At 37.2% G+C, this 12,360-nt stretch overlaps 1 protein-coding gene across 5 annotated transcripts in view; it reads right to left on the reverse strand.

The window, feature by feature from the left end:
• Window positions 1-12,360, reverse strand: part of RPS6KC1 (ribosomal protein S6 kinase C1) — a 223,850-nt gene that overhangs the window by 120,894 nt on the left and 90,596 nt on the right. For all 5 annotated transcript variants that reach the window (XM_007451293.1, XM_007451294.1, XM_007451296.1 and 2 more), the window contains one exon: window positions 9,127-9,489. In XM_007451293.1, coding sequence (XP_007451355.1) covers window positions 9,127-9,489 — 363 coding nt within the window. The remainder of the gene's footprint in view (window positions 1-9,126; window positions 9,490-12,360) is intronic.

Here is a 12,360-nt window from a genome sequence, read left to right on the forward strand (position 1 = left end):
AAAAAAAAAAAAAAAAAAAAAAAAAATACAGCTTTTGGTCTTGTTAGCCTTATACCATACCATACTTTGTACTGAACTGGGCAATCCCTTAAAGAAAAAGTGGGCTAGACAATATTTTCATAATGTCTTCAGAGTTAACACCATAAACAAGTCAAATAAGTTTTATTCTTAAAGCTACATGTTTTCATTTCTGAAATTCAGCAATAAGAAATTATGTGACTTGCTTCTCTTCATCAAATGTAGACTTACTACCTTTCTCCTACATCCATCCATTCTAAAGCAAACAAGTTTATCCTTTGAGCTTCCTGATACTTGAGTAACTCTCATTCAAAGGAATAAATCAATGGTCAAAACTGTTTTTTAAAGCACTTGAGTATATGGCATTATGACTGCACAGAGACTAGCCACATTCATAGAGCCTGGACATGTTCTAGAACCAACCCTACAATTCTGAGCTAATCAAAGAGACTCAAAGGAAACCTAGAAATATATGTAGGTTTACGGTTTCTCCAGGAATTCTATTCCTCACTGTGGGAAAGAAAAATAGTCAAGACCCAATAAGAGACCCAGAATTACATATCAATAGTACCGCAGCACACTAGGTCAGATTTTGAAATATGTCTGAACATCCCTGAGAGCCTAGCACACATAGACCCAGGTATGGGGTAAACTATAAAAAATTGTTTGGTACTGCTTATTATACCATTTACCAGGATGAAAATTGCAGAAGATGGTTTGCATCTCTCAGCTAAGTAGCAACATCATAAGTAGGCTCATAGGTCAAAAATATCAACAAGTTTGACAAAAAAATTAGATACCAACAACATCCAGAAACTCTTTTCATTGTGATATTCATAATGTATGCAGGAGACTTAAACAGAAACAGGAGAGGGGAGGGATGGAGAGGGGAAGGGAAGGGAGAAGAAGGGATGGGCACAGAGGAGAGGAGGTCTCATTGTTCAATTTTATATTTTTATTAAAAAAACCACTGTATATTCACTATCACAGTACCTGGTACATACAAGTAGTAAAAGCTTGTTGAATGGTCAACTGAATGATAGATGGTTGACTGCGCAAAGAAGTAAATGGGTAGAAGGAAAAAGAAAAATATGCAAAGTTTAAAAATATTTGAAACTGGAGAAGACTTGTGTTTCCATTTTAAAAAGCTAATCTAATTATGTGTGAGAAGTAGCATGGCAGAGTAGAAAGAAGGCCAAATTTGAACTCAGACCTAGATTTAAAGCCTGGCTGAAACTTTTACTGGTTTGTGTTGCTGAGCAAATTGCTTACTTTATATAAGTCTTAGTTTTCTCCACCTGTACAATGGGGATTCCAGTATCCACCTTACAAACACAATAAACCAGCAATGTTGGCACCTAGAACAAACTGAACAAAACCAGCTCTCAAATCAACTCTGTAATTCATAATGTAGCCCACAGATGGGTGTTACTAACAATGCTCGCCATCTGGTAGCTTCCTGTTTTAAATAATTATTCTTGCTAACTAGGTGCCAACCTTTTAGAATCATTATATTAAATGTCTGCACCCTCTAAGTTTTGGTGTCCTTAGACAAAGCCCAGCAAGACCAGTCATAGTTCAGCTTATAGGTTTGCTCTGAGGATTAAAAATAACATTAAGAAAAAACCCCTGTACAGTGACAGGCATGTATTAAATAATAAATTATTTTAAATATTTCGTTAATACCTTTATGTCATCCATTTGCCACTCTACATTATCACAATTATTCCAATAAGCCCACACTAAGAATACAGATTAGTCATATCAGCCACTGGCAGAAATATATAAATAAGACAGAAATGAAAGGTTATGTACTGAAACATTCTCTTCAAAGATTCAGGTTGATTCCTTCAATCTTGACTTTTGCATTTTCCCTCTTAAATCCATAAAAATCTCTTCTGGACTTAGAAGAGTAGAGGGCACCTTAATTTCAAGAGCCATTTCTAGACTGAGGAAATAAGTGTCGGATTCAAAAGGAGAATTCAAAGTTACCACTATCACGGTATGCTTCTTCTCTGCTGGATGGGCAAATAGAACTGCTGCTACTGTGTTTTGCATTTAACCTCAGCTGTGCAAACATGAATTAAGTAAGAAAAACATCAAGCCATCTTTATCAGATCTCCAAACAACCTAGATAAATTCCTTTAAATGAATAGTTTAGTTAGGATGAATAGTTAGTATGCAGAATAACAAAATTTGCAAACTCTTGAGAACCCCTGTACAAAGCACTTCTACTTAGCTCTGAAAGATTATTTCTCTGGATTATCAGATATCCAGAAATAGTTACTTTATTAGAAAGCATGCCAATCCAATCTAAGGCCACAGGTAACAATTCTCACAGCAAGAGTTAAATCAAAATGACTCATAGGTATAACTGGTTAGAGTAATGTCTCAATAACAGTTTCTCCAAGGAAACATCTCTTCTGCTCCTAAATGTCAAGTTAGCTCACAAGGTGGAGCCCCCAATTTCCCCAAATATTAAAGAATAAAGTCCATTATACTCAACATCACTCAACAGTGATAAGCTGAAACATTCTCCTCTAAGATCAGGAACAAGACAAGGATGCCCACTTTTGCACTTTATTCAACATAGTACTGGAAGTCCTAGCCAGAGCAATTATGAAAGAAAAAGGGAAGAAAAAAAAAAAAGCATCCAAATCAAAAGGAAGAAGTAAAACTCTCTCTTTTTGCAGATAACATGATATTAGGTGTAGAAAATCCCAAAGACTCCCCCAAAAACCGTTAAACTAATAAATGAATTCAGTAAAAGTACAGGATACAAAATCAATATACAAAAATCAGTGTTTCTACACACTAACAAATTTTATTTATTTATTTATTTATTTATTATTTATTTTTGGCTGCATTGGGGTCTCCGTTGCTGCGCGCGAGCTTTCTCTAGTTGTGGTGAGCGAGGGCTACTCTTCGTTGTGGCACGTGGACTTCAGTAGTTGTGGCTTGCAGGCTCCAGAGCACAGGCTCAGTAGTTGTGGTGCACAGGCTTAGTTGCTCCGCAGCATGTGAGATCTTCCTGGACCAGGGCTCGAACCTGTGTCCCCTTCATTGGCAGGTGGATTCTTAACCACTATGCCACCAGGGAAGTCCCATAACAAATTACTAGAAAGAGAAATTAAGAAAACAATCCCGGGCTTCCCTGGTGGTGCAGTGATTGAGAGTCCATCTGCCGATGCAGGGGACACGGGTTCATGTCCCAGTCCGGCAAGATCCCACACGCCGCAGAGTGGCTGGGCCTGTGAGCCATGGCGGCTGAGCCTGCGTGTCCAGAGCCTGTGCTCCACAACGGGAGAGGCCACAATAGTGAGAGGCCCACGTACCACAAAAAAAAAAAAGAAAAAAAAAAAAAAAGAAAACAATCCCACTTATAAATGTATAAAAAAGAATAAAATACCTAGGAATAAATTCAACCAGGAAGGTGAAAGATCAGTACACTAAAACCTACAAATAAATGATGAAAGAAATTGAAGAGAAAAACAAAAGATATTCCATGCTCATGGACTGGGAAAATTAATATTGTTAAAATATCCATACTACTCAAAGTGATCCACTGAATGAAAGCAATCCCTATCAAAATTCCAATGGCATTTTTCACAGAAGTAGAAAAAACAATTCTAAAATTTCTATGGAACCTCAAAAGACTCTGAGTAGGCAAAGCAATCTTGATTAATCTTAATTTCAAACTATACTACAAAGCTACAGTAATCAAGACAGTATGGTACTCGCACAAAAACAGAAATATAGATCAATGGAACAAAATAGAAAGCCCACAGATAAACCCACACACATATGGTCACCTTATCTTTGATAAAGGAGGCAAGAGTATACAGTGGAGAAAAGACAGCCTCTTCAATAAGTGGTGCTGGGAAAACTGGACAGCTACATGTAAAAGTATGAGATTAGATCACTCCCTAACACCATACACAAAAATAAACTCAAAATGGATTAAAGACCTAAATGTAAGGCCAGAAACTATCAAACTCTTAGAGGAAAACATAGGCAGAACACTCTATGACATACATCACAGCAAGATCCTTTTTGACCACCTCCTAGAGAAATGGAAATAAAAACAAAAATAAACAAATGGGACCTAATGAAACTTCAAAGCTTTTGCACAGCAAAGGAAACCATAAACAAGACCAAAAGACAAGCCTCAGAATGGGAGAAAATATTTGCAAATGAAGCAACTGACAAAGGATTAATTTCCAAAATTTATAAGCAGCTCATACAGCTCAATAACAAAAAAACAAACAACCCAAGCCAAAAATGGGCAGAAGACCTAAACAGACATTTCTCCAAAGAAGATGTACAGACTGCCAACAAACACACAAAAGGATGCTCAACATCACTAATCATTAGAGAAATGCAAATCAAAACTACAATGAGGTATCACCTCACCCTGGTCAGAATGGCCAACATCAAAAAATCTACAAACAATAAATGCTGGAGAGCGCGTGGAAAAAAGGGAACCTCTTGCACTGTTGGTGGGAATGTAAATTGATATAGCCATATGGAGAACAGTATGAAGGTTCCTTAAAAAACTACAAATAGAAATACCATACGACCCAGCAATCCCACTACTGGGCATATACCCTGAGAAAACCATAATTCAAAAAGAGCCATGTACCACAATGTTCATTGCAGCTCTATTTACAACAGCCAGGACATGGAAGCAACCTAAGTAAGTGTCCCTCAACAGATGAATGGATAAAGAAGATGTGGCCCACATATACAATGGAATACTACTCAGCCATAAAAAGAAACGAAACTGAGTTATTTGTAGTGAGGTGGATCTAGAGTCTGTCATACAGAGTGAAGTAAGTCAGAAAGAGAGGGACAAATACCGTATGCTAACACATATATATGGAATTTAAGGCTGTCATACAGAGTGAAGTCAGAAAGAGAAAAACAAATACTGTATGCTAACACATATATATGGAATCTAAAAAAAAAGAAATGGTTTTGAAGAACCTAGGAGCAGGACAGGAATAAAGACACAGACCTACTAGAGAATGGACTTGAGGACACGGGGAGAGGGAAGGGTAAGCTGGGACGAAGTAGGAGAGTGGCATGGACTAATATACACTACCGAATGTAAAATAGATAGCTAGTGGGAAGCAGCCACATAGCACAGGGAGATCAGCTCGGTGCTTTGTGACCACCTAGAGGGGTGGGATAAGGAGGGTGGGAGGGAGACACAAGAGGGAGAAGATATGGGGATACATGTATATGTATAGCTGATTCACTCTGTTATAAAGTAGAAACTAACACACCATCGTAAAGCAATTATACTCCAATAAAGATGTTAAAAAAAAAACAGTATGGTATCAGTATTAAAAAGACACAATTATCAATGGAACAGAATAGAGAGCCCAAAAATAAACCCATACATGTACAGTTAACTAATTTTTTTTTTCTTTTTGCGGTATGCAGGCCTCTCACTGCTGTGGCCTCTCCCGTTGTGGAGCACAGGCTCCTGACGCACAGGCCCAGTGGCCATGGCTCACGGGCCCATCCACTCCGTGGCATGTGGGATCCTCCCGGACCAGGGCACGAATCCACGTCCCCTGCATCAGCTGGCGGACTCTCAACCACTGTACCACCAGGGAAGCCCCAGTCAACTAATTTTTGACAAAGGAGCCAAGAATATTCAATAGGGGAAGGATAGGCACAATAAATGGTGCTGGGAAAACTGGGCATCCACTTGCAAAGGAGAAAAACTGGACTCCTATCTTACACCGTACACAAAAATCAACTCAAAATGGATTAAAGACCTGAATGTAAGACCTGAGACCATAGAACTCCTAGAAGAAAACATAGAGGGTAAGCTCCTTGACATCAGACTTGGCAATAATTTTTTGGATTTGAAACCAAAAGCAAAGGCAACAAAAGCAAAAATAAACAAGTGGGACTACATCAAACTAAAAAGCTTCTTCTACACAGCAAAGAAAACCATCAACAAAACGAAAAGGCAACCTACCAAATGGGAGAAATATTTGCAAATTATATCTCTGATAAGAAGTTAATATCCAAAATACACACAAAATTCTCACAACTCAGTAGAGGAAAAAAAATTAATCAGATTAAAAAATGGTCAGAGGAAGTGAACAGACATTTTCCCAAAGAAGACATACAAATGCTTAAAAGGTATATGAAAAGGTACTTAACATAACTCATCATAAGGGAAACCCAAATCAAAATCACAATGAGATATCACCTCACACCTGTCAGAATGGTTGCCATCAAAAGGACAACAAATAAATGTTATCAAGGATATGGAGAAAAGTGAACTCTTGTGCACTATTGGTGGGAATGTAGATTGGTGTAGCCACTACGGAAAACAATATGGAGGTTCCTCAAAAAATTAAAAATAGAACTACCTCATGACTGAGCAATTCCACTTCCAGGTATACATCCGAAGGAAACAAAATCACTACCTCAAAGATACATTTGCGCCTCCATGTTCGTTGCAGCACTATTTACAATGGCCAAGACATGAATCAACCTAAGTGTCCATCAACAGATGAATAAAGAAAATGTGGTGTATATATACAATGGAATATTATTCAACCATAAAAAAGAGAAATTTTTCAGGGTACTATGCTAAGTGAAGTGAGTCAGAGAAAGACAAATACCATATGATCTCACTTATATGTGGAATCTGAAAAGCACCAAACTCATAGAAACAGAGAACAGACTGGTGGTTGCCAGAGGCAAGGGGTGAAGGTGATCAAAAAATACAAACTTCCATTTATAAGATTAATAAATCCAGGGGATGTGACATACAACATGGTGACTATAGTTAACAACTGTATTGCGTATTTGAAAGTTGCTAACAGAATAGATCTTAAAAGTTCTCATCACCAGAAAAAAAAAATTTACAACTATGTGAGGTAATGTATGTTAACTAAACTTACTGCAGTAATCACTTCACAATATATACATATATCAAATCATTACATTGTACACCTTTAATACAATGTCATATGTCAATTATATCTCAGTAGAACTGGAGAAAACATTTTTTAAAAATAATGTCCACATGTGGTGACTGGTATACTTTTAAACAGAATCCACAGACTAGAAGCACTGCCCTGACATTACATTTAACAAGTAGTTAAATACATAACCATGGGCCTCAAACAGAAGCTATTTTACATTTTGGTTAAAATTAGAATTCTGTGATTGTGGTTCCCACAGTTTGTATGAATAAAATTGATCACATTATGAATAAACAATAGTAGGTTACAAGCAATTAGTTGATTATAAGTTTTTAGATTTGATGGCATGTTAACTATAAAAACTAATCCAGGCAGAACTGGAGATTGTGGTTTCAGAGAGCCAAGCGTAAGTTAAATAGGACAAATATGTTTAAATAGTAACACTCCTTAAGCTAGAGGTTTAGTAGGTTTGGTATCAAGTTCCAGTGGAGAAATAATTCAGCACCATAATCACAAAGTAACTAACTAAATTATGTACTTTTTTTGATATTTGCGGACATGCATCCCTAATTCTCATTCTGAAGCAAAGATTTTTATTTTTCTGGTGCCATCAAGTGGTAACATTATGAAGTGTTCTAAGGTTAAATGCAACTAACTTTTAGACAGAAAAGTATCACACTGATGTGTTTTATATCAATTTTGTGTTTTAGCACAAAATTATATAGAAAGAAAAGGGCAAAATATCAGAGCCAACTGTTTGGAACTCATCCCCATTTTAAACTCCCAACCCCAAAGGAAATTTAAGACAAAGAAGAAAAATGAGTAGATCATTATGACCAAAATGCTCCACTAGCAGACAAAAAAAAAAACGCAAAAGACTATGAAACTATTTGAAAAACAAAAATTTATATCAAAATGATATATCAATCAAACCATAAGAGATGCTCCCTCCTGAAGTTCCATTAATGCGGCAGTAAAAAAAAATTATTTTTAAGGCAAAGCCCTGTAAGAACAAAGAGACTGAGAGAGAAAATAGCAGCAACAAAATTTTAGAAGGTAAAAAGTAGATGGATGAGTGGTTATCGACTTGGGCAACTCAAGGAAGCTGCTTGACTTACACAGCACTTTAAATCTGTCCAAAATTTCAGGAACTAGTGGTTTTAGGTAGCTGTGGAAGTTGAGTGTGGAGGCTAAAAACAAGAGAATTCATCAAAATTCCTGGTTAAGAAGTAACTAGGACACTACTACACACACTCCCTCTTCCACTCTATACAGCCAAGTATTCATCTTTATACTACATTAGAAGACAGAAAGTTTATACTCTAGGAAGAGTATTCTAGACTATAGGACACCAGGCATAGTGAGGGTGGGAGTACCGTAGTAAAAAAGTATTAGTAATCCAGGAGACTGTGGTAATCTAAATGGTACTCACAAGTCAAAGACCACAAAACAACAATGACGATGATGATTTTCTGGACAGAAAACCACTGGAAGAAGATCCTATCAACCTTTGATTACTGTGTCCAGAAAGTCAGGTAACGAACTGAAGTATGCTTCCATCTGCTTCCATAAAGAAAAGGCAAATGATAAAAACTGATGCTTAAAAAATAAGTAAATAAAAGGCTAAGTTCTACTTACAGACATTCAGCAACATTCAGCTCTACATGTCCCATATCACCCACATTAATTAGCTGAGAATTTATCACAACTAACGAAAACAGAACAGTAGGCAAATCCAAGAACCCTTTACACTCTCAGTTTAAAAGCTCATTTCATCTTGTCTCTTCGGGCTGAGAGTAGATGTACTAAAGAATCTCTATGAATACTCCTGAGATAGGTGAAGGCTGGTGAACATGTCAGAAAAAAACATTATTATTGATACAAAAGACTTAGAGCCTTCATTTTTTTTAAATTGTTTTTGTTGAATAATTGATTAAAGCAGAACTTAAGTATCTCTGATACTGTCCTCCATTTCATGTAACTAAAAGTATATGTCCATATTTAAGTCATTTAATCTCCAGTAATTTCTCCTTTTCAGTCTTGTTGTTACATAGGATTATACACAAGCAACAGTTATACATCACATACTTTTTCTTCCCCAGATACCAACACAAGAACATGCCAAAATACATTAATACAGATAAAATTGTACCTTGAACACCTTCTAGGAGTAAATCAACTCCCTTCCTATAAAAATCAGAAGCAGCTTCATAGTCATCTTCTTCTTCCTTTTTTAAAGCCAGCTTTATTAATTCTCCTGCTTTCTCCAAATAATCTCTCTTGCCAAGCTTGGATTTTAAACTGCCAGGAAAGAGGCCACGACTTTCCCGTTCTTCTTCTGTTTTACTCTGTTCACTGTCAGAAGCAACAGCCCCTAGTGCTGAAGACTCCGAAGAAAGACTGAGACCGAAAGTTCTAATGGGAGAATTTTGATTGGAAGCCATTCCATCATCCAACTCAGCAAGAGAATCCACATCAACAGTAAGAGATATTAGATCACTGTCACTGGAGAAGCCTAGAAATATGATCACAATAGTAAACAGATATTAAACTGAGAATCAGCCAAAAGAATACAAATCATACTGACTATTCATTTTTTCATACTACCTATGTCAATCAGGAAGGGTGTAATTTACTGATGGAAGTCAGTGTCCAGCAATTTGTTTCAGCTTAGTTCAATCATTTTTTTAATCTTTATTGGAATATAATTGCTTTACAATATTGTGTTAGTTTCTGCTGTATAACAAAGTGAATCAGCTATACATATACATATATCCCCATATCTCCTCCCTCTTGTGTCTTCCTCCCACCTTCCCTATCCCACCCATCTAGGTGGTCACAAAGCACAGAGCTGATCTCCCTGTGCTATGCAGCTGCTTCCCACTAGCTCTCTATTTTACATTTGGTAGTACAGTCAATGCAACTCTCTCACTTTGTCCCATCTTACCCTTCCCCCTCCCCATGTCCTCAAGTCCATTCTCTACATCCACATCTTTATTCCTGTCCTGCCCCTAGGTTCATCAGAACCATTTTTTGTTTTAGATTCCAAATATATGTGTTACTATACGATATTTGTTTTTCTCTTTCTTAGTTCATTTTTGCACTGTCTCCCTACAGCTCTAGAAGACAGTCTCCTTGCCTTAATCATCAAACTAAAACTGAGACAAGTCTTTATCTAGCCTTGTTGTCAAAAACAGCCCTTACCACAAGATCTCGTAAACTGTTTATAGAAGGCTGATGCTTGTACACACAGCTGCTGTGAACAACAGCATTATGATAAAAGGAAGAGTAAGAGCTTTAGAGTAAGACAAAAAAGAAGTGCCTGGATCCACACTCTTTAAAACTTACTGTGTGACCAACAGCAAGTTATTTAATAATATAGCTTATCATGCAGGGCTTTAAATGAGGAAAAGAGTTAATTGATATAAGAGGCTATCATTAAATTATAACTAATATAGCAATTACATAATAATTATTTTACTATAATATAATGTATCCTCAGAGGTGTGCCTTTTTTTTTTTTTTTTGCGGTACACGGGCCTCTCACTGCTGTGGCCTCTCCCGTTGCGGAGCACAGGCTCCGGACGCGCAGGCTCAGTGGCCATGGCTCACGGGCCCAGCTGCTCCGCGGCATGTGGGATCTTCCCGGACCGGGGCACAAACCCGCGAACCACTGCGCCACCAGGGAAGCCTCAGAGGTGTGCTTTTAAGTAACCATCCATATCTGGAAAATGTATGCCACTTACGTTTTTTTTTAACTGAAGTATTTTGAAATTTACGTTTCAGCCTCCTCCACAAGCTTTCAGAGGAATCTTTGGTCTGTATCTGCATCTTAGTTTTCTGACATAAAATGAATAATGGGTGCTACTGAAACATTTAAGCAATGAAAATTACTTCTTCCATTTCATATAACTGACTTCATGGTAAGTGAGCTTGAAATACAACAACAGTTATTAAACTTTCTGGTCTTAGGACCTCCCTTTACATTCTTAAAAATGATTAAGGACCTCAAAAAGCTTTTATTTATATGGATTGTATCTGTAAATATTTACCAATCTTGATATTTTAAAAACAGACTGAATTTTTTTAAACACTAAAGCCCATTACATGTTAACATACTGTTTTTTCCTTTTGTTTTGTTGTTCATTCATTCTCATGTTACAGGACCTTTTTATCACTTCAAGTTAGTTTGCTTTTTTTAATTTATTTTTGGCTGTGTTGGGTCTTTGTTGCTGCACACTAGCTTTCTCTAGTTACGCCAAGCAAGGGCTACTCTTCATTGTGGTGCACGGGCTTCTCATTGAGGTGCCTTCTCTTGTTGCAGAGCACAGGCTCTAGGCGCACGGGCTTCAGTAGTTGTGGCACGCAGGCTCAGTAGTTGTGGCTCAGGCTCTAGAGCACAGGCTCAGCAGTTGCAGCGCACGGGCTTAGCTGCTCTGTATCATGTGGGATCTTCCCAGACCAGGGCTCGAACTCGTGTCCACTGCACTGGCAGGTGGATTCTTAACCACTGTGCCACCAGGGAAGTCCCAACATAATTTTTATAAAAATAACTAAGAAGTGCCATTGTGTTACATTTTTGCAAATCTTGTTAACAGAAGATGGCTGGAGTCTCATGACTAATTCTGCATTCAGTCTGTTGTGTCAGATGTTTTTCTGGTTGGAAAATTTGAAGAAAATGTCACATGGGTAAGTAACTGAAAATGGGGTGAATATTTTAATAGCCTTTTCAAGTAACTGTGGCTATTGTTTTTTTGATACTACCAGAAAACTTAACAAACAGTAGTTTCTTAAAGGTTAGTTTACATGTGGAATATAAATTTCTATCAATGTAATTTCTGTTTCTGTTACATTCAAATCCATGGGTCTTTCTTACACACTGAATGGATCTTTTATCATGCATGAGTTTGTAACATCACACCCTGGTCATTTTGAAAATATTAGTTCCCTGAGTTACACAGATCCTCCAAATGGTGACAAATTTCATTATTACAATATCTCCAAGAAAATCATATTTGCTACTTACCACCACCAACACCATCAGAAAATTCTTTAAGTATTGGAAACTGTCAGGCTCAAAGTGGCTGATACAGGTTCTCCAAAATTCTAATTTGGAACTGAAAACTAGAATTTTATCAGTATTTGGCAACAAATACTGTTAGCTGTTTTGCTCAAAGTGGCTGATACAGGTTCTCCAAAATTCTAATTTGGGACTGAAAACTAGAATTTTATCAGTATTTGGCAACAAATACTGTTAGCTGTTTTCCTTGAAGTGTCAGCTCACTTCATTCATTTTCAAAAAGAACATTTTCTAAATACCCAAGTCTGAATAATGATAGTTTGTATGTCAATCATTCTTTCAAACAAAAATGGGGTCCCAGGGGAA

This window comes from Lipotes vexillifer, unplaced genomic scaffold (genome assembly GCF_000442215.2).
Source record: "Lipotes vexillifer unplaced genomic scaffold, Lipotes_vexillifer_v1.1 scaffold570, whole genome shotgun sequence".
NCBI lineage: Eukaryota > Metazoa > Chordata > Mammalia > Artiodactyla > Lipotidae > Lipotes > Lipotes vexillifer.